General features: G+C 49.8%; 1 protein-coding gene across 4 annotated transcripts in view; it reads right to left on the minus strand.

Annotated features, from left to right (window-relative positions):
- myo18ab (myosin XVIIIA b) overlaps positions 1-23,609 on the minus strand; it is a 125,989-nt gene that overhangs the window by 19,361 nt on the left and 83,019 nt on the right. For all 4 annotated transcript variants that reach the window (XM_064303243.1, XM_064303242.1, XM_064303241.1 and 1 more), the window contains 12 exons: positions 21,493-21,636; positions 20,224-20,313; positions 19,579-19,698; positions 18,729-18,840; positions 13,244-13,371; positions 12,870-13,024; positions 11,142-11,265; positions 10,720-10,920; positions 9,913-10,023; positions 9,326-9,430; positions 8,532-8,678; positions 7,415-7,528 (listed from right to left, as the gene is read on the minus strand). In XM_064303243.1, the coding sequence (XP_064159313.1) occupies positions 7,415-7,528; positions 8,532-8,678; positions 9,326-9,430; positions 9,913-10,023; positions 10,720-10,920; positions 11,142-11,265; positions 12,870-13,024; positions 13,244-13,371; positions 18,729-18,840; positions 19,579-19,698; positions 20,224-20,313; positions 21,493-21,636 (1,551 nt within the window). The remainder of the gene's footprint in view (positions 1-7,414; positions 7,529-8,531; positions 8,679-9,325; positions 9,431-9,912; positions 10,024-10,719; positions 10,921-11,141; positions 11,266-12,869; positions 13,025-13,243; positions 13,372-18,728; positions 18,841-19,578; positions 19,699-20,223; positions 20,314-21,492; positions 21,637-23,609) is intronic.

The following is a 23,609-nucleotide window of genomic DNA, read 5'->3' on the forward strand; positions in this document are numbered from 1 at the left end:
ACACAAAAAAGAAAACTGGGCAAAAAAAAAACACGCAGGCCTGAACTCCCAAAAGGCAAGCAGCGGAGGAAAAAAAATATAAAAAAACTCCCCCAGTGGGAAGAAAGACAATCAAACTGCGGTGAGAAAAAAAACTCCCCAGTGGGAAGAAATCTCAGGAGGAAGCGATGCTCACACATTCAGCAACAGAAGGAGATGCGCGTGTGTGTGTGTGTGTGTGTGTGTGTGTGTGTGTGTGTGTGTGCGTGTGCGTGAGTGTGTGTGCGTGTGCGTGTGCGTGTGCGCGTGCGCGTGCGCGTGTGTGAGTGTGTGTGTGTGTGTGTGTGTGTGTGTGTGTGTGTGTGTGTACACAGGTTGACGCCTCGATCGCAGGAGCAACACAGGCCGGGGGGCTCAAAGGGGGTCTAAATCTGGGCAATCCCCACAGTCGGGGGGTGCAGCCATTTTAGCGAGACTTCACACTCACTTCAGACGGACAGACGGACAGGGAAACTGACGAACCATTACATTACATTACATTCATTTGGCAGACGCTTTTATCCAAAGCGACGTACAAAAAAGTGCATTTCATGGTCGTAGACAACTGCTGAACACGGGTTCGGTTCAGTAAGGTACAATTACTTATTTTGTAAAGCTATTTCTAGCCGAGAACAATGAACACTATTCTGGTCTAACATCTGCAAAGCCAACCATTGCAAAAAAGCACGCGGGAGAAACAAGAAACCAACAGCAAGCCGATCCAGCAACCGCCTATCAATGGAAGCGTCCTTCCCAGAACTCCACAACGTCCTTCCCCGAACTCCAGCAGCCCCTTCCGCTCAGTGGAGCGCGCTCCCTCGCGACACGAACCGCTCCGATTGGTCAGAAGGCGTTTCCAGAACGGCCACGGCGGCGACGTTAATTACACGTGCCCAATTAGCACCTCGGAGCTTACCGCCGCACGCCGTTCCCCCCCCCCGCGAAAAATCACGGGCGCGGCGGCACTTCAGCAGCGACGGCGGCAGAGGGAGAGAGGGGCCGTTCGGAGGAGCTGGGGGAAGGGCGCGCCGACTGACGCGTAATGGAAATGTCAGCGTGCGCAACGCCAAGCTAACGAATCCATTATCGCGCAGCTGAGAAAGTAAATTACTGCAGTAGCGGGACGCCGCGATGCCATTCATCTTATTAAAATGCTGCAAAAAAAATAATAATAAATAAATAAATAAAAACAAACCACCCCAGTGGGTGGGGGGAAATGAGCAATGAAGCACAAAGACATTACGTCTCATTTATTTACAGAACAGCGAACAACAGCGAATTCCTTCAATAATATAACGGCTGTAATGAATCCTGGTGACTGGTTTTCACCCCCTCCCTGGGGGCCAGTAGGCCCCCACGAGAAACCTGGCCTGCCTGGCAGCTCCAACACACCCCGTGTCTTAAATCTGGGGGGGGGACCCCATTTCTGGACGGTCAGTGCGTATGCAGGTTCTTTGTTTCTGCTCATTACCGTGGCTCGCTAAGCTAATTAGCTGCACACACCACTGGGTTCACTCATTAGCCAGCTAATCAAGCCACGGGGAAACGTCTCGTGTTGGGACACAAGTTCAGCTGTCATTCGTGAGACCACGATTAAGCACTGCTAAAATGTCAGGTCATGTAAATGATCGGGTTTAATTAAAAAATTAACAGACTTAGAGGACTGTTGAAATGGAATCCAAAGTTTCAGAATTCCAGCTTTCCAAAACTTGCGAGTGAGAAAAGAATGACATCCTGCTATTTTTATTTTCGATATGCCCCCCCCCCCGCCACCCCCCAGCAGCCCCCCCATAACTCTATTTTCACATCCCCGCTGTCACGCTCATCCACAGTCTCACAACCGCCGCCGTGTAGATATGCATTTTTTTTTTGACAAGACAAGTGGCGGGAGGCTTTTTTTTTGTTTGTTTTTGTTTTAAACAGCATTTTATCAAAATGACTTGTCCCCGGAGCTTTCCTACGCTGAAGGATGGGCCTGTCAGCCGCGGCCGCCGGAGTCCGCCATCATTATTATTATTATTATTATTAATTACATTTATATAGCACTTTCCCAAATGCTCAAAGTGCTTCACAGTGAAGGGGAACTCACCTCACCCACCACCAATGCGTAGCACCCACCTGGGTGATGCACGGCAGCCATTTTGTGCCAGAACGCTCACCACACATTAGCGAAGGTGGAGAGGGAGAGAACATCTCGCGCGCTTCGCGCCCCGCTCCGTTTAGCACACGAGCGCGCGCGGTGTGTACGCGCGGCGGGAGCAGTTCCCTAGCGACGCGCGAGCCTCGCGCGCATGCTTCTGGACGACGCGGCGCAGGGCGCAATTCGTCCGCTTTAACGTTTCTTCACGCGCGCGCGTGCTAACGCGTGTGAAAGGCGTGACAGCGAGCGGCTTACAGCGGACAGAAGAGTCACGCAGATTACTGTGAGGCTCACGTACAAAATTGTAAATAACTCTGTGCCGAGGTATCTGGTCAATTATTTCACTCAAACCAGAGACGTCCATAATCATGCAACCAGAGGCAGTCTCGCTGATTTTGTCCCCCTGTACAGTCAAGAGCGTAATGGGGAAAAAATACCTTTTTGCACAAGGCCGCGGTTCACTGGAGTACACTTCCAGTTTAATTAAAATCATGTGCACCACGTGCACTGGCTGTGAAATTCTGTGTAACCATCATTGTTTTTATAATATAATCTGCCTGTATGCTGTCTGTCCTGTGGTGAATGCATTGTTCTGTCATATCTTGTCATATGTTTCATTAACTGTATTGTACTGGATGTTTTGTCATGTGTATGTTTGAATATTAGAGGACCACAATGGAAACAAGCCTGCTGGCTATCTTGTGTTTCAAGGATTGCCTTCTGCTACGCAGTCTTATAAAATCTCATTTTTAAATTGTCAAATTAATTCATTAATTCATTCAGTCCCTCACTAACAGATCGAACTGCTTTTCTTCTAAAACAGGTGTTCCTGACCACGGACACGGAGAGCCATGGGGCAAAGTGTTTTTTTTTCCTGAACAGACAGCAGCCAGAGAGCAACAAGACTACTGAGCACCCGGCCTTCAAGACAACAGATGCTGCAAACGGTGGTTTTAAAAACAACGGGAAACTGTTTTTTTTTTTCCTTTTTTCCTGGTGCGTTTGAACTAACAACTGCCTTTGTAGTCGTTTCAGGCCGAGGCGGCGAAGTTATTAGCCTGACATCGACGGTGTCACGCGGAGCGAAGCCCATCGCCGTTAAGCAAACAGGGAAGAAGAAGAAATCGCCCCGGCAACCTGACGCGCTCGTCGAAAGAGAGATTTGATTTCCTCGCGCCTTTTAAAAGAGCCGGTGTCAAGTGGTGCCTTCGGGCGAACGACCCCCACCGGCTGATCGACGGCAGCTTTGGCGCACCCGTCTCGGTGAGTCCGTCTGACAAGAGCCTCGGGTCCTGAGTTCCCCCGCTGGACGGACCACACAGCGCCAAAAATAAAAAAAACTACGGCTCGGCGGTCCGAGAGAAGAGCTAGGCCGAGCTCGACGGAGACGGGCATGTTTGATCAGCAAAACACACATGCTAATATGAACAAGTTACTGTCGCACGCTAGCATTCACACGCATGCTAATATGAACAAGTTACTCTCGCACGCTAGCATCCACACGCATGCTAATATGAACAGTTACTGTCACATGCTAGCATCCACACGCAAAACACGGATGCTAATATGAACAAGTTACTGTCACACGCTAGCATCCACACGCAAAACACGGATGCTAATATGAACAGTTACTGTCGCACGCTAGCATCCACACGCAAAACACGGATGCTAATGCTAGCATCCACACACATGCTAATATGAACAAGTTACTGTCACATGCTAGCATCCACACACATGCTAATATGAACAAGTTACTCTCACATGCTAGCATCCACACGCATGCTAATATGAACAAGTTACTGTCGCACGCTAGCATCCACACGCAAAACATGCATGCTAATATGAACAAGTTACTGTCGTACGCTAGCATCCACACGCAAAACACACATGCTAATATGAACAAGTTACTGTCGTACGCTAGCATCCACACACATGCTAATATGAACAAGTTACTCTCGCACGCTAGCATCCACACGCATGCTAATATGAACAAGTTACTCTCGCATGCTAGCATCCACACGCAAAACACGCATGCTAATATGAACAAGTTACTGTCGTACGCTAGCATCCACACGCAAAACACGCATGCTAATATGAACAGTTACTGTCGCACGCTAGCATCCACACGCAAAACACGGATGCTAATGCTAGCATCCACACACATGCTAATATGAACAAGTTACTGTCGCACGCTAGCATCCACACACTTGCTAATATGAACAAGTTACTGTCGCACGCTAGCATCCACACACTTGCTAATATGAACAAGTTACTCTCACACGCTAGCATCCACACACTTGCTAATATGAACAGTTACTGTCACACGCTAGCATCCACACACATGCTAATATGAACAAGTTACTGTCACACGCTAGCATCCACACACATGCTAATATGAACAAGTTACTCTCACACGCTAGCATCCACACACTTGCTAATATGCACAAGTTACTCTCGCACGCTAGCATCCACACACTTGCTAATATGCACAAGTTACTCTCGCACGCTAGCATCCACACACTTGCTAATATGCACAAGTTACTCTCGCACGCTAGCATCCACACACTTGCTAATATGCACAAGTTACTCTCGCACGCTAGCATCCACACACTTGCTAATATGCACAAGTTACTCTCGCACGCTAGCATCCACACACTTGCTAATATGCACAGTTGCTGTCGCACGCTAGCATCCACACACTTGCTAATATGAACAAGTTACTCTCGCACGCTAGCATCCACACACTTGCTAATATGAACAAGTTACTGTCGCACGCTAGCATCCACACACTTGCTAATATGAACAAGTTACTCTCGCACGCTAGCATCCACACACTTGCTAATATGAACAGTTACTGTCGCACGCTAGCATCCACACACTTGCTAATATGAACAGTTACTGTCGCACGCTAGCATCCACACACTTGCTAATATGAACAGTTACTGTCACACGCTAGCATCCACACACATGCTAATATGAACAAGTTACTGTCACACGCTAGCATCCACACACTTGCTAATATGCACAAGTTACTCTCGCACGCTAGCATCCACACACTTGCTAATATGCACAAGTTACTCTCGCACGCTAGCATCCACACACTTGCTAATATGCACAAGTTACTCTCGCACGCTAGCATCCACACACTTGCTAATATGCACAAGTTACTCTCGCACGCTAGCATCCACACACTTGCTAATATGCACAAGTTACTCTCGCACGCTAGCATCCACACACTTGCTAATATGAACAGTTGCTGTCGCACGCTAGCATCCACACACTTGCTAATATGAACAAGTTACTCTCGCACGCTAGCATCCACACACTTGCTAATATGAACAAGTTACTGTCGCACGCTAGCATCCACACACTTGCTAATATGAACAAGTTACTCTCGCACGCTAGCATCCACACACTTGCTAATATGAACAGTTACTGTCGCACGCTAGCATCCACACACTTGCTAATATGAACAAGTTACTCTCGCACGCTAGCATCCACACACTTGCTAATATGAACAGTTACTGTCACACGCTAGCATCCACACACTTGCTAATATGCACAAGTTACTCTCGCACGCTAGCATCCACACACTTGCTAATATGCACAAGTTACTCTCGCACGCTAGCATCCACACACTTGCTAATATGCACAAGTTACTCTCGCACGCTAGCATCCACACACTTGCTAATATGCACAAGTTACTCTCGCACGCTAGCATCCACACACTTGCTAATATGCACAAGTTACTCTCGCACGCTAGCATCCACACACTTGCTAATATGAACAGTTGCTGTCGCACGCTAGCATCCACACACTTGCTAATATGAACAAGTTACTCTCGCACGCTAGCATCCACACACTTGCTAATATGAACAAGTTACTGTCGCACGCTAGCATCCACACACTTGCTAATATGAACAAGTTACTCTCGCACGCTAGCATCCACACACTTGCTAATATGAACAGTTACTGTCGCACGCTAGCATCCACACACTTGCTAATATGAACAGTTACTGTCGCACGCTAGCATCCACACACTTGCTAATATGAACAGTTACTGTCACACGCTAGCATCCACACACATGCTAATATGAACAAGTTACTGTCACACGCTAGCATCCACACACTTGCTAATATGCACAAGTTACTCTCGCACGCTAGCATCCACACACTTGCTAATATGCACAAGTTACTCTCGCACGCTAGCATCCACACACTTGCTAATATGCACAAGTTACTCTCGCACGCTAGCATCCACACACTTGCTAATATGCACAAGTTACTCTCGCACGCTAGCATCCACACACTTGCTAATATGCACAAGTTACTCTCGCACGCTAGCATCCACACACTTGCTAATATGAACAGTTGCTGTCGCACGCTAGCATCCACACACTTGCTAATATGAACAAGTTACTCTCGCACGCTAGCATCCACACACTTGCTAATATGAACAAGTTACTGTCGCACGCTAGCATCCACACACTTGCTAATATGAACAAGTTACTCTCGCACGCTAGCATCCACACACTTGCTAATATGAACAGTTACTGTCGCACGCTAGCATCCACACACTTGCTAATATGAACAGTTACTGTCGCACGCTAGCATCCACACTCAAAACATGCACTGCCGATCCATCTGTACAGCTCTCTTTCCTCATATTAGCTTGTGACCCCAAACATCCTGCCACGATGGAACCCAACGATCGTACCCCACACAGAGATAACGTTCAGCCAATGCCAACGTCATTAATGTGAAGCATCTCAAGGTGATACGTCTTGTTCAAATTATAAATGCGTCCAGAAATATCGTTACAAGGACGAAACCATTTTTCCAGCAGTCAATAATTGAACCGACAGCATGTGGAGGGGGCAGGGAGGCACATGAGACCAATTTCGTTATCTCTCTGATTAATGAGCAATACAGGGACACAACGATCGCCACGGGAACCATCACGGCGACTGTCACAGGGATCGTCATGGAAACTGTCAAAGAGAGCGCTGTGATTCATAACCGCCTCCTTAGAGCTCAGGCTGACATTGACAGTCTTTGTCAATCTCTTTTTTTTCGTCATTAGGTCACTGACAGCACCGTTCATTTTAAGAACTTTCTGGGGAACTTTCTACGTTCTTTGGGTTTTTATTTTTGCAACCTGCAATACCCCCCCCCCCTTTGGCGATGCAGAAGGTTTTGGGGGAAGGGGGTTCTGATGGATGGGAGGGGCAGGGTTGGGGGGGTAGGTGTACTCACAGCGAGCTTGGTCTTGGAGATGTCGTCCATCTGCACGTGCAGGTCCTCCATCTCCACCTCCATGGACCTGCGAGCCTTCACCGCAGCTGCACAGGTAAACTCAGACTCCTCCAGCTGAGGGAGGGGAGAGAGAGAGAGAGAGAGAAAAAGAGAGGGGGAGGCAGAGAGGTGGGGAGAGAGAGGGGGAAGAGAAGGGGTGAAGGAGGGAGGAAGAGAGAGAGGGAGGGTAGGAGTGACAGAGGGAGAGAGAAAGCACGAGAGACAGAATGTTAGAGGCTGTATCTGACTGAACGTGTACTCTGAAACTCAGGACTCACTGATGGTGCTTTATCCCAGTGTGAAGATATACTTCAATCGTGTGAAACATATGTTATTTTACTGTCATCCTGCTACATGTAGCCGTGGCTGAATCGCATTGTACACGGCTGTGGCAAGGCTCATGCTACATGCTACATGTAGCCGTACAGTCATTGCGCTATATGTAGTTGTACAGTGATAACGCTACATGTTGCTATATGTAGTTGTACAGTGATAACGCTACATGTTGCTATATGTAGTTGTACAGTGATAATGCTACATGTTGCTATATGTAGTTGTACAGTGATAATGCTACATGTTGCTATATGTAGTTGTACAGTGATAATGCTACATGTTGCTATATGTAGTTGTGCAGTGATCATGCTACATGTTTCTATATGTAGTTGTACAATGATAATGCTACATGTTGCTATATGTAGTTGTACAGTGATAATGCTACATGTTGCTATATGTAGTTGTACAGTGATCATGCTACATGTTGCTATATGTAGTTGTCCTGTGATAATGCTACATGTTGCTATATGTAGTTGTACAGTGATAATGCTACATGTTGCTATATGTAGTTGTACAGTGATAATGCTACATGTTGCTATATGTAGTTGTACAGTGATCATGCTACATGTTGCTATATGTAGTTGTACAGTGATCATGCTACATGTTGCTATATGTAGTTGTACAGTGATAATGCTACATGTTGCTATATGTAGTTGTACAGTGATAATGCTACATGTTGCTACATGTAGCCGCACAGTGACTGCGCTCTGCGAGTGCAGTGTTTGGGGCAGGTGTGTGTGCTCACCTGGTTCTTCAGCTGGGCGATCTCCCTCTTGCTGGGCGCGTTGTTCTTCAGGTGGTCCAGCATGATCTGGGCGTCGGCCAGCAGGGCTTTGGTGCGCTTCAGGTCCTTCCTCAAACGCTTCTCTCCCTCCACGTCCCGCAGGCAGACCTGAGCAACGGTCACAGAACAGCATTCAGACTGATCTGAGTACAGTACAGAGTCTACACTGATCTCAGTACAGAGTCTACACTGTTCTCAGTAGAGTAGAGTCTACACTGATCTGAGTACAGTAGAGTCTACACTGTTCTCAGTACAGTAGAGTCTACACTGACCTCAGTAGAGTACAGTAGTCTACACTGTTCTCAGTACAGTACAGAGTCTACACTGTTCTCAGTACAGTACAGAGTCTACACTGTTCTCAGTACAGTACAGAGTCTACACTGATCTCAGTACAGTACAGAGTCTACACTGATCTCAGTACAGTAGAGTCTACACTGATCTCAGTACAGTACAGAGTCTACACTGATCTCAGTACAGTAGAGTCTACACTGTTCTCAGTACAGTACAGAGTCTACACTGATCTCAGTACAGTAGAGTCTACACTGATCTCAGTACAGTAGAGTCTACACTGACCTCAGTACAGTAGAGTCGACACTGATCTCAGTACAGTAGAGTCGACACTGATCTCAGTACAGAGTCTACATTGGTCACCATAATTTTGACCAATATCAAAGACCGGCAAACCAGGTGCTCTTAGACAGATGCATAGACAGATGGACAGACATAAAGACAGACAGACAGACAGACGGTAGTACCTGGTCCTGTGCAGCCAGCAGCTTGGACTCCAGGTCTCTTCTCTCCCGAAGAACTTTCTGCTTGTCATCATACTCCTCCTCCAGCTGCACCTCCATCTGTTTCAGCTGCAGCACAGTCACAGAAACACAGTTCAGCTGCAGTGCAGTCACACAGAGACACAGTTCAGCTGTAGAACAGTCACAGAGACACAGTTCAGCTGCAGCGCAGTCACGGAAACACAGTCGAGCCGCAGCGCAGTCACACAGGGACACAGTCGAGCTGCAGCACAGTCACAGGGACACAGTCGAGCCGCAGCGCAGTCACAGAAACACAGTTCAGCTGCAGCACAGTCACACAGAGACACAGTTCAGCTGCAGCGCAGTCACAGAGACACAGTTCAGCTGCAGCACAGTCACAGAGACACAGTTCAGCTGCAGCACAGTCACGGAAACACAGTCAAGCTGCAGCGCAGTCACACAGGGACACAGTCGAGCTGCAGCGCAGTCACAGATGCACAGTTCAGCTGCAGCGCAGCCACGGAAACACAGTCGAGCTGCAGCGCAGTCACACAGGGACACAGTCGAGCCGCAGCGCAGTCACAGCACACCTTCTTGCTGCAGGACTGCCGGATCTCCTCCAGCTCCTCCTCCTTGCTCTCCATCTCCTTGCCGTGCGTCTGGCGCAGTCGCTCCATCTCCATCTCCAGCCGCAGCTTGGCCTGCAGGAGGGATGGACTGTCAGACCCACAGACGGACGGACGGACAGACCGCCCCCGCCCCCGCACGCCCGCCACACTGGGACGCCAGACAGCGGAGGCGCCACGGCAACCGCCCGCACCCGGGAGGCGTGGGTCGCTGCACAAAGCGAGCGGTTCGCTGGTGTGATCACACGGCCCCGCGCGAGCGCCGTGTGCAGACGTGTTCGTCTCACATCCGATTACACGCCAACGCGCGCACACGGATCGCGGGAGCTGGGGTTAGCGTACGTAACCCTGTGGATAAAGCAGAGCTCGTGTTTGCTGGTGGTGCCTGCTGCACTGCTTAGAGTAAAAGGATGTTAGCACAGAGAGATGCATGCTGGGATACCACTCCCTCAGCAGCAGTACACCATCTCCCTGAGACCGCACTGTGGGTCAATAGGTGGAAGCATTGCATCACATGACCCTTTGACCACACAGAAGGCCCTGTGGGACAGAAACTGACCCTGTGATCGGCTGTGGTCTGGAGAATAAGAGGCATGGTCAGGGTGTGGTAATGGTCACAGATAGGTGAGGTTAAGGTGTGTTTGGGCATGGATTGTGTGCCGATTGGTTGTTGTCTGGTGAGGTCTGTGTGTAGATGGGCATGGCGGGGAAGGGGGGGGGGGGGCGATCCGGCTGCAGATGGGCGTGGCGAGTGGGCGGGCCTACGCGTACCTGCTCCAGCATCTGGATGGTGCCGGCCTGCTCGTCCAGCTCCTCCTCCTGGTCCTTGACCTTGGCCTCCAGGTCCCGCAGCTGCTTCTTGAGCCGGCCCAGCGAGGCCTCGTCCTTGGACTCCTGGGAGGAGAGGTCCTGCAGCTCCGCCTCCAGCTGCTCCACCTTCAGACCCTGCGCACACATCTCCAGATCCTTATCCTGTAGGAGGAGAGGAGATGAGGAGATGAGGAGAGGAGGAGAGAGGAGAGAAGAGAGAGATGAGCAGAGAGGAGAAGAGATGAGGAGAAAGGAGATAAGGAGAGAGGAGAGAGGAGGTTAGGAGAGAGAAAATAGGAGATGGGAGAGAGGAGACATTCGCACACACACGCACACTCACATTCACTCTCACACATGCTCATATACACACACACACATATTACCTCCAGCTGTTGCCTGAGGCTGAGCACCTCTCCGGTCAGCCTGTCCTTCTCTATTCCCAGCTTCTCCCTCAGGCTCTTCTCTCTCTCCACCTCTTCCTGAGACTGAGTCTGCTCCATATCGAACCTGCAGCACAGACCAGTTGAGAACCCCACCCATGACCCACACATGCCCCGCCTATGACCCCCACAGGCCCCGCCCATGATGACCCCCACAGGCCCCACCATGACCCCACAGGCCCCACCTATGACCCCCACAGGCCCCGCCCATCACCACCCCACGCCCCCACAGCCCGCCCGCCACACTGCCCCACCTACGACCCCCACAGGCCCCGCCCATGATGACCCCCACACGCCACGTCCATGACCTCCACAGCTCCACCCATAACCCCCACACTCCCCATCCATGACCCCAACAGGCTCTACCCATGACCCCCACATGCCCAGCCCATGCCCCGCCCATGACCTCCACAGCTTCGCCCATAACCCCCACACTCCCCGCCCATGGCCCGCACATGCCGGCCTAACTCCAACACACCCCACCCACGCTCCACCCAGCTCCAACACAACCCACCCACGCTCCACCCAGGTCCAACGAGCCCCGCCCAGCTACAGCGCCGTCAGGCCGGCCCAAACAGCCCGTCGTTACGCTCCACGCCGTTGCTATAACGAGCGCGGGAAACGGCGGGAAGGTGCAGCGCTCTGACCCACAGACAGAGGACACGTTTCCAGGACAACACAGCCTGCGTCTCTAAGCTCTCACAACCCGCAAACAACAGCAGCTCTGTTCCCAGGCAACACAACAGCCCACTGCTGAAAACTCAACAAAGCGCTCTCACATGACCTTACCACCAAGCTCCGCCTCTTTAAATGACGCCCAAGTTTCCCGGCCTCATTCAGAGATCTGGGACCGCGATGCCAGGGCGGCAGGTGGGCGGCAGGTAGGCGGGAGTTTCAGCGCCTCTGATTGGTCCGCACGTGTGACATCAGAGACCGTGGGGACGGCTGCCTGATGAGCGATTTATTTGCTCTGCCGCCCCCCCCCCCCGCCCCGCCCACCCCCCTTCACCCCACCCAGGGAGCAAAGGACCAGCTACCAGCTGCCCTGGGAACACACTGCTTAAAGCGCTAACACCGCTAATCTACGCGCTGAGCCTGCCCCCTCCATCCCTCCCCCTAAACCCCTCCCCCCAGGCAAAAGTCCACTCTGCCAGGCGCTAACACACGCTAAGCTGCTGCGCTGGGTACAGCGTGGATTTACAGCAAACCTGCTCGTTTCCAGAGGAATAACAGTGTGTGTGTGTGTGTGTAGTGTAGTGTATACACATTGTGTGTGTGTGTGTGTAGTGTATACACAGTGTGTGTGTGTGTGTGTGTAGTGTTACACAGTGTGTGTTGTGTGTGTGTAGTGTAGTGTATACACAGTGTGTGTGTGTGTGTGTAGTGTATGCGCAGTGTATGTGTGTGTGTGTGTGTTGTGTATGCGCAGTGTGTGTGTGTGTAGTGTAGTGTATACACAGTGTGTGTGTGTGTGTGTGTTGTGTATGCGCAGTGCGTGTGTGTGTAGTGTACGCACAGTGTGTGTGTGTTGTGTGTGTTGTGTATGCGCAGTGTGTGTGTGTGTGTAGTGTCACTGGGTGTGTGTGGTGTTATGCGGCAGGTGTGTGTGTGTGTCAGGGGTGTCGGTGTGGTGTGTGTGTCTGGTGTGGCAGCTGCAGGTGCTGGACTCGCCTCCTCTGCTTCTTCTCCAGCTCATGGTTGCGGGTCTGCTGGCCCTCCAGGTGCAGCTTGGTGTCCTGCAGCTCGGCCGTCACCCTCTGGCACTTCTTCTTCATCTGCTGGACCACGCGCTGCAGCTCCTCGTTATCCGCCTGCAGGTCCGCTATCTGCACGGGGGAGGGGGGTCACAGGGGGGGAGGGAACCATTCAGCACGCGTCTTTCCACCTCAACTGGCAACCCGTCGATGTCAGAGACCATGGGCGGAGTTACAGCTTCAGAGGTCAGGGGTCAGGGTACGGTGAGTTTAGAGGGGCCATGCATGTGGGCGAGACTGTGCACCGGTTCCGGTGAGCGGAGCTGCGGGTTCGAGTGCCGGGGGCCCTACCCTTCTCTCCAGCTGTCTCTTGCTCTGCTGCTCCACCTCCAGCTTGTCGTCAAACTCCTGCTGCAGCCGCTTCTTGGTGAAGTCGATCTCTCGCACGGCCCGCTCGTACTTCAGCCGCCATTCTCCCCCTGTGGCACACAGACGCAGGGTTATGACCACCATCACAGGGGTCATACCCAACACCATCAGGGTCATACCCAACACCATCACAGGGTCATAACCAACACCATCACAGGGTCATAACCAACACCATCACAGAGTCATAACCAACACCATCACAGGGTCATAACCAACACCATCACAGGGGTCATACCCAACACCATCACACTGCAACACAAAACACACACGCAGGCTCAAATCCAACACCATCACAGAGCAACACAAAACACACACGCAGGGTCATAACCAACACCATTACACCACTACACAAAGCACAATCAGAGTCATAACCAACACCATCACAGGGTCATAACCAACACCATCACAGAGTCATAACCAACACCATCACAGAGTCATAACCAACACCATCACAGGGGTCATAACCAACACCATCACAGAGTCATAACCAACACCATCACAGAGTCATAACCAACACCATCACAGGGGTCACAACCAACACACACAGGATCATAACCAACACCATCACAGAGTCATAACCAACACCATCAGGGTCATAACCAACACCATCACAGGGTCACAACCAACACCATTACACCACTACACAAAGCACAATCAGGGTCATAACCAACACCCTCACAGAGTCATAACCAACACCATCACAGAGTCATAACCAACACCATCACAGAGTCATAACCAACACCATCACAGAGTCATAACCAACACCATCAGGGTCATAACCAACACCATTACACCACTACACAAAGCACAATCAGGGTCATAAGCAACACCATCACAGGGTCATAACCAACACCATCACAGGGGTCATAACCAACACACACAGGGTCATAACCAACACACACAGGGTCATAACCAACACCATCAGGGTCATACCCAACACCATCACAGAGTCATAACCAACACCATCAGGGTCATAACCAACACCATCACAGAGTCATAACCAACACCATCAGGGTCATAACCAACACCATCGGGGTCATAACCAACACCATCACAGAGTCATAACCAACACCATCACAGGGTCATAACCAACACCATCACAGGGTCACAACCAACACCATTACACCACTACACAAAGCACAATCAGGGTCATAACCAACACCATCACAGAGTCATAACCAACACCATCACAGAGTCATAACCAACACCATCACAGAGTCATAACCAACACCATCACAGGGTCATAACCAACACCATCACAGGGTCATAACCAACACCATACACCACTACCACACACAGGGTCATAACAACACCATCACAGGGTCATAACCAACACCATCACAGGTCATAACCAACACCATCAGGGTCATACCCAACACCATCACAGAGTCATAACCAACACCATCAGGGTCATAACCAACACCATCACAGAGTCATAACCAACACCATCAGGGTCATAACCAACACCATCACAGAGTCATAACCAACACCATCAGGGTCATAACCAACACCATCGGGGTCATAACCAACACCATACGGTCATAACCAACACCATCACAGGGTCATAACCAACACCATCACAGAGTCATAACCAACACTCAGGCAAACCAACACCACGGGTCATAACCAACACCATCACAGGGTCATAACCAACACATCACATCAGGGTCATAACCAACACCATCACAGGGTCATAACCAACACCCTCACACTGCTACACAAAACACACACGCAGGGTCATAACCAACACCATGAGGGTCATAACCAACACCATTACATGCTATACAAAACACACACAGGGTCATAACCAACACCATAGGTCATAACCAACACCATACATGCTAACAAAACACACACCAGGTCATAACCAACCATGAGGTCATAACCAACACCATTACACTGCTATACAAAACACACACGCAGGGTCATAACCAACACCATGAGGGTCATAACCAACACCATTACACTGCTATACAAAACACACACGCAGGGTCATAACCAACACCATGAGGGTCATAACCAACACCATTACACTGCTATACAAAACACACATGCAGGGTCATAACCAACACCATGAGGGTCATAACCAACACCATTACACTGCTAACAAACACAACTACCACCATGAGGGTCATAACCAACACATACATCCAACCAATGCAGGGTCATAACAACACTAGGAACAAAACATACACTGCTAACAAACACCAGCATAACCACGCACAGGTCATAACCAACACCATCTCACTGCTACACAAGACACACACAATACGTGAGACCACTACATAGTGGCACTCACTGTCACAACCAGCACCACAGCCAATGAGAACCCCACATGCACCATTATAACCAGCAATACGCTTACTGTGTGTAACACAAGGTTTTATGTGCCTGACCATTGAGTACTGACGCTACACCTTTGTATTTGTAGAATCTGCTCAAACAGGAAATATCAAGCGGCAGCACAGTAGGCAGTTGACATAAGCCTGTTAAACTCTCCTTGGATAACAATCTGGTATTAAACTCGTTCAATCATCTTCAACTTTCAGATAAATAGATATAGTCTAATTAATTTCAAAGGCCGAGTCACTGAATATGATAATTTTCTGGCAATTATGTAATTTCGGCTGAGGTTAACGAAACATTTTACTAATGAATTAATGATCTGTTAATTATATGCTTTAATCTTCCACGTACACCCTCTAATGCACAATGATAAAGCCTAATGTATCTGTTATTAAAACCAAAGGCTAGTGGTCAGTCGAGTTCACCTGAAAAATTGGGATGCCCCTTATATTTCAGTGCAGTGAAAATACTGGCAAAATGCACCACTTATTGTATCAAAAGGGCCTTCCCTGACATTATCCTCCAGGATCGGTCTTGCTTTTTACAGGGATGACACATTCGGGGGCAATTTAAGACAATTACTGGAAATTATGGGCCATTATGAAACAACCGAGAAGGCAGGTTTAATTTTTATAGAGGACTGAAAAGGGCTATTGGGCGGTTTGTCTGGATTTTGTCAACAAACACTCGAACTTGAGACTATGAATCTAACCTAAAATCTAAATCTATTCCGCCGTAATCTAAAATGTTGTAAGGACACGTACAGCCATCCCACATGTAAAGTGATGACAATGGCTATTTCCAATATTATTCGTGGTTAAAGGGTGCAAAATTGAACTGTCGTTTATCACCATATTTATTTTTTTATAGCCACTGACATCTTTGCTATTCAGAAAATATCAAATATCAGTATTAAAGGACTCTAATTTCAGGCTTTAAATATGAAGTTGTACGCTGGTCATACATGTTTCCTGTTGTTTCATGTTATATCCAGGACAGGTTGACCAGTTCTCATTCATCTTGTACCCAGATAAGGTAAAAATATGTATATTTACAACGAATACAATGCTGCTGGTGGCCTAACATGATTCAATTAAAAGGCCTTGAAACTCTTACTTAAACCCTCCTCGATTCAGGAACTTCAAATAGGTTTTTCAGTAGATAATTACTGTAAAGAACACCCACCAAATGTTCAAATGGAGGGTTTTCTTCCTGTCTGTATAGGTAAAATCTCCAAATTCTCATTAATGCATGGTAATATTCTTGTTAAGAGTCCGTTTCAGTGAACCCATAAAAGCTGGCTTTCTATCCGCCATATTATACTCAGCTAATCTTAAAACAAATCATTTGGTTTGAACCCTAAAATACTGCTAAATAGAAAGTTTATTTTCTGGAAAAAACATGTATGAAAACTGCATTATTTTTTATAAATGACAGTATTAATAAGGCAGGCGGAATATTGCAAATATTTATGGAAATATCTGCACTTCAATCAACTAACTGCAGCCTTACTGCAAAAATGGAAAAGGGAAATCAGTGAAAGAAATAGCAGACAGAAACATATCTGCCAGCCTCAAAAACAATATATATCAAGAATTATGACTGGTTGAAAAAAGAAGAATAAATACAGAAATTTAAAAGTAGGATCTATGAATGAAGTCAGTTTGGTCTTCAAATATTACACGAAATCTTATGTAAACAACAATGGTTACTTACGCTGGTGGTAAAAATGATTAATTTCAGCTCAAAATCTTGGGAGTCTTTAAGACTTAAGTTGTTTGTAAAATGCCATAGCAAAATTGAGAACTGCGCAGGAAAGATGCAGATTCTTTGTGTATCACGCAGTAAATTTGTTTTGCTTTTTCACAAAAGTGCAGAGCGGAGTAAAAGTGCAGAGTAAAAGTTCGGAGCCGATTCTGATTCCGTTTCGATTTCTTTCAGACTGCGGAGCGGAGGACAGCCAGCGATCTCCTGGGTCGTATCTCACGGGGGGGGTAAAAGAGGGGCCAATTTTAACGCATCCCCGCCGACTCCGCTCAGAGGAATCGATGGCAGATTCCTTAATTACAGCACAATAAACATAAAAAGGAAAAAAAAAAAAAATTGGATTTCATCCCACGTTTATCGTGCGGAGGGCAAGAATTGATTGGGCGGCGCCGACCGCTGTGAGGAGGCGGGAGCGGCGGGAGGCGGGGGATTGATGTGGCATTTTCAGGCTGCCCCCCCCCCCGAAATACAAAATTAACCGCCCCTGAGGGAGTCCAGGAGGGGGGGAATCTAACATTGTGTTTAGGCGAAGGCGATGGCATGGGGGGTGGAAAGGGGGGGGTGGGGGGGTGGTGGGTAGAGAGAAAGTCTGAAAATGCCACGTCGATCTCCGGCGGGGGCGGGGCCGCCGGCCGAGGGGGGCGTCCGCCTCGTCCCCTCTGGGGAGCGCAGCCGCGCCCGCGGCGACTCCGCCTCGTTGGCATATAACCGGCGTAATGGCCGCCGGGGCTGGGAGCGGCGGTCTGCCGTCTTGCAGATTATTTTCTCGTTTGTCGCAGCCGGTTTTTCCCCGCTGCGGCTCCCCCCCTGCCCGTGCGCGAACGGCTCGCGGCCTGCCGGCCAGCTTCCCAGCAAGTAAAACCCGCTGCTGCAGGACGCGCCGCGGTTCAGAACCTGCTGGCCGCCATCTTGGCTCAAACTCCACCCATCGCACCGCATCAGTGAGAGAGCTGGGCTGGGAGCTAGCATGCTACCTCTCAAACGCTGGACTGTGCTACTGAATCGCACAAAGGAATATATCAACCATGTATATAATCAACGATACAAAAGTCAATATACAAAATAATATGAGTTATATGCGGCAAATAATAATCTATTAATAATAACGAACATAATAATAGTCATAATGATACGCTGAGTGGAATGTACTGCTTTATGTACTTTCCAGTCTAGCTCTGTTTCAGTCCAGAACCTTAGCATGACATTTGTCAGATGAATGAAACATTTGTCAGAGATCTGTGTGAGAAGCTCTGATTGGCTGTGCAATCTGTGTGAGGTACTCCGATTGGCTCACCAGACCCGTCGTCATCCAGCTCCCCATTCAGGTCCGATGCTCGTATGAGACGGGCCTCCATCACCTCCATCTCCATCGTCTCCATCTGCTTCTTCACTGCATCGAACTTCACCTGAGGCACACACACGCACACACACACACCAACTGTAAGCTCCACAGGGAAATCCCTGACCATCTGTGATCTGTGGCCTGGCACACACAACGCTCGCATCACTAACTCCCAGTTACACGCCTTGCCTCCCACCTCTTCCTTCCTCCCCCCCTCTCTCTCTTGCTCTACCTCCCCTCTGTTTCATCTCTGGCTCCCTCTCGTAATAAAAACAACACTCTGAGGCACCTGGAGCTTCGAACCGTGACTTCGCCAAATGTAAATCACAACAGTCGAGTCACAGGTTGCATCCTGATTTAATTTTTCCTCAGCATGCAGCCCTCCAGGCAACACCCCCCCCCACCCCCCCACCCCCCGCCCAGGGGACACCACCGCCGCAACCACCCGGAAGCCGCTGGGCACAGAACGAATGTTCTGACGGAGTCCAAGTGATCCACGGACAGCCATTTATAATGTATGTACATAGCCTTTCTATAACGTATATATATAGCCTTATATAACATACCTACATAGCCTTTTATAACATACATACATAATCTTTATAACGTACGTACATAGCCTTTTATAAAGTACGTACTTGGTACTTTTATAATGTAAGTGCATAGCCTTTTATAACATATGTACATAGCCTTTTATAACATACATAGCCTTATATAACACGCGCACAGCCATTAATAATGTAACTACATGACCTTTTTATAAAGTCCTCCGCTCCAGAGGGGGCGCCAGTGTGAGTCTCACCTGCAGGTCCCTCATGTCCTTCTCCAGACGCAGCCTCTCTGAGGTCTCCGACTCCAGCAGCTGGGACGCCGACTCGCCCGTGTTCCGCTCGTCCGCGAGCTCCGCCGACAGGTCCGTGATCTGGAACACGGGTGGTCAGGTGTGTATTAAGGTGTGTTGGGGTGTGTTAAGGTGTATTAAGGTGTGTTGGGGTGTGTTAAGGTGTATTAAGGTGTGTTGGGGTGTATTAAGATGTGTTGGGGCGTGTTGGGGTGTGTTAAGGTGTGTTGGGGTGTGTTAAGGTGTATTAAGGTGTGTTGGGGTGTGTTAAGGTGTGTTGGGGTGTGTTAAGGTGTATTAAGGTGTGTTGGGGTGTGTTAAGGTGTATTAAGGTGTGTTGGGGTGTGTTGAGGTGTGTATTAAGGTGTGTCGTGGTGTGTTAAGGTGTGTTGAGGTGTATTAAGGTGTGTTGGGGTGTGTTAAGGTGTGTATTAAGGTGTGTTGAGGTGTGTTGAGGTGTATTAAGGTGTGTTGAGGTGTGTTAAGGTGTGTTGAGGTGTATTAAGGTGTATTAAGGTGTGTTGGGGTGTGTTGGGGTGTGTTAAGGTGTATTAAGGTGTGTTGAGGTGTGTCTGAAGCCTGTGGGGCGGGTGGGGGGAGGTTTACCCTGCTCTCCAGGCGGTCGCTGTTCAGCCTCAGCTCGTTCCTCTCCTTCTCCACCTTCTCCAGCCGGGCCTTCAGCTGCTGAATCTCCTCCTGCAGGTGGAGTCACACAGACAGCCATGAGTGACATGGAAGAGCTGCCATGGCACAGGCCTCACCCACACCCACATAGGCCCTGCCCACATCCGCCCAGGCCCCGCCTACTTCTCCCGATGCCCTGCCCACACCCACACCCACCCAGGGCCTGCCTACATCTGTCCAAGCCGTGTCTAGACCAACCCAGGCTCCACCTACATATCCTCATGCCCCACCCACATCCACCCAGGCCCCGTTTACATCTCCCCATACCCCAACCACACCCACCCAGGCCCCGTCTACATCTCTCCATACCCCAACCACACCCACCCAAGCCCCGTCGACATCTCCCCATGCCCCGCCCACACCCACCCAGGCTCCGCCCATATCTGCCCATACCCCACCTACACGCACCCAGGTCCCACCTACATCTGCACATACCCTACCCACATGCACCCAGGCCCCACCTACATCCAGCCATGCCACACCAATTAACACATAGGCATAGGCCCTGCCCACAACCACCCAGGCCTCTCATAAGTTATCTCTGGGCTTGCTCCTGAAAGAAATCCCTGATACACACATGCACATTGGCCCCATCCACCCAATAACAGTACTGCCTACGCTTTCAAAAGTTTCCACTCACACTTTCAAAGTGTTCCTGGAATTTTTAAAGAGATGAATATAAAGTTGAATAATACACAAGATGAATGAACAGCAGAGAGAGGGGTTTTGTGCTTAGTGTCAGCCACAACTGTCTCTCTCTTTCTATCCCTCTCTCCCCCCTCCTTCCCTTCTCATCTGTCCCTCTGTCTATCAACTTCCCCCCCTTTCTCCCTCCCTCTCATCTCTCTCTTCTCTTCCGTGTCCTGCGCTCACTCTCTCCCTCTCTCTAACTTCTGTGGATCTGAGCGGGGCCACAAGCCACGCCCACATCTGAGGATCAGAGCAGGGCCACAGGCCACGCCCACATCTGAGGATCAGAGCAGGGCCACAGGCCACGCCCACATCTGAGGATCAGAGCAGGGCCACAAGCCACGCCCACATCTGAGGATCAGAGCAGGGCCACAGGCCACGCCCACATTTCCTTTGGCGTCACTGGGGGGTTCAGAGGTGACATGATGGGTGTTGGGAGGGTGACACAGAGCAGGAGAGGTGGGATGGGGGGGCGGGGGGGAGACAGACGGACACACTCACGTCTTTCCCGCGGATCTGCTCCTCGGTGAGCTGCACCTGGATGAGCGGCCTCACGCTGGTGAAGAGCTTCCACCAGGGCCAGCCCTTCACCCCCCGGTTCTTCTGTATGTTCTTCTGGATACAGCGGATAGCCAGGTCCTGGATCTGAGACAGAGAGAGAGAGAGACGTAAGCCTCTGTGTGTGTGTGTGTGTGTGTGTGAGAGTGTGTGCGTGTGTGTCTATGTGTGTCCGTATGAGTGTGTGGGTCTATGTGTGTGTCTGTGTGTGTGTATGTGTGTGTGGGTGTGTGTGTGTGTGCTTGTTGTGTGTGTGATTGTGTGGTGTGTGTGTGGTTGTGTGTGTTGTTGTGGTGTGTGTGTGTGGTGTGTGTAGTGTGTGTGTGATGTGTGTGGTGTGTGTGTGGTGTGTGTGTGTGTGTCTATGTGATGTGTGTGTGTGTGTGTGTGTGTGTGTGGTGTGTGTGTGTGTGTGTGTCTGTGGTGTGTGTGTTGTGTGGTGTGTGTGTGTGTGTATGTGTGTGTGTGTGTGTTCTATGTGGTGTGTGTGTGTGTGTGTGTGTGAGTGTGAGTGTGTGTGTGTGAGTGTGTGTGCCTGTGTGCGTGTGTGTGTGTGTGTGTGTGTGTGTGTGTACGAGAGGCTCTGTAGAAGTAAACCTGTCTGCTGTAGAGAGCTGACAGAAACTGTAAGGAGAGGAAAAGTTGAGACTGAGAACAAATCCGTCACCAGCCCTCTCCCCATTGGCCCTTCAAACACAAACATGGCGGGGAGGGGGGGGGGGGACTCAGCCCTGGGCCGACAGCGGTATTAGAGGGGGGCAGGGGGGGTGTTAGTCGCGCCAGACAATAGAACGACTGTGGTCTGGGGCTTTTGGGGGTGGTGGGGGGGGGCGGTGGGGGGGGGCACCCTGAGGCCCACTGGAGGAGGAGAGAACATGAATGACCCTCATTCAGAGACAGGACGGGGTAGCGGGGGTGGGGGGGGGCAGGTACAGCAGCTCCTGTTTGTACATTGTGTTATGTCCCTGACAGGCTTGTCCACTGCTGCATTCCGTCGGTCCGGTCAGCTCAGAAAATCAAAACAAATGTCTTGTGACCAAGTGGTAAAAGTGAGGTGTTTGTGCTCGGGTGGTGAACAAGAAGTAGGTCCACTTTGATGTCAAGAAGCCGGACCAATCAGATCGCCCACTGCAAGACGTAAATAACGTCAGCCGTTCGGATGCAACTTCTCGGCGTTGAACCCCGGAAATTTCCGCCCCGACGGCCCGCGGAAATTAGGCGCAGCGGAGCGCATTCAACAGCGCCGATCCACACGGCTCTGAACACAGGAACAAACGGTGGGGATGGGGGGGGGGCGTTCGGAATCCTGTGGGCCTGAAGCCGCTGTGTGCTTCAGCGGACACTCTTACCGCGGGGTTCAGTCTGTCACTAAACACACGACACGTGTAGTACGGGCGGCAGTGTAGTATAACGGGCAAGGAGCCGGTCTTGTAACCTGAAGGTCGCAGGTTCGATTCCCAGACAGGACACTGCTGTTATACCCCAGAGCACGGTACTTAGCCTGAATTGCTTCAGTATATATCCAGCTGTATAAATGGATGCAATGTAAATGCTATGTAAGAGTCATGTAAGTTGCTCTGGATAAGAGCGTCTGCTAAATGCCTGGAATGTAATGTAATGTAGACACACATTTTCTACTCTGCAATGGTACAAATCCATGAGTCAGGGGCGATTAGCAGGTAAACTGCAGGTGAGAATGGTGTGATTAGTAGATGAGTAAGAAGCGATTAGCAGGTAAACGGTAGGTGAGAATGGTGTGATGAGTAGACAAGTTATAGGCGATTAGCAGGTAAACTGCAGGTGAGAATGGTGTGATTAGTGGATGAGTAAGAAGCGATTAGCAGGTAAACGGTAGGTGAGAATGGTGTGATGAGTAGACAAGTTATAGGCGATTAGCAGGTAAACAGTAGGTCAGAATGGTGTGATTAGTAGATGAGTAAGAGGCCATTCGCAGGTGAGAGGTGGGCAGAGAAGTGGCAGTTGAGTGACAGGTAAATGGGCGGAGTTTAGCAGTTGAGAAGCAGCTTGTCTTGGCCCGCTGCTGTCGGCTTTTAACGAGA

The sequence above is a fragment of the Anguilla rostrata genome, chromosome 12 (genome assembly GCF_018555375.3).
Source record: "Anguilla rostrata isolate EN2019 chromosome 12, ASM1855537v3, whole genome shotgun sequence".
In the NCBI taxonomy this organism is placed as follows: domain Eukaryota; kingdom Metazoa; phylum Chordata; class Actinopteri; order Anguilliformes; family Anguillidae; genus Anguilla; species Anguilla rostrata.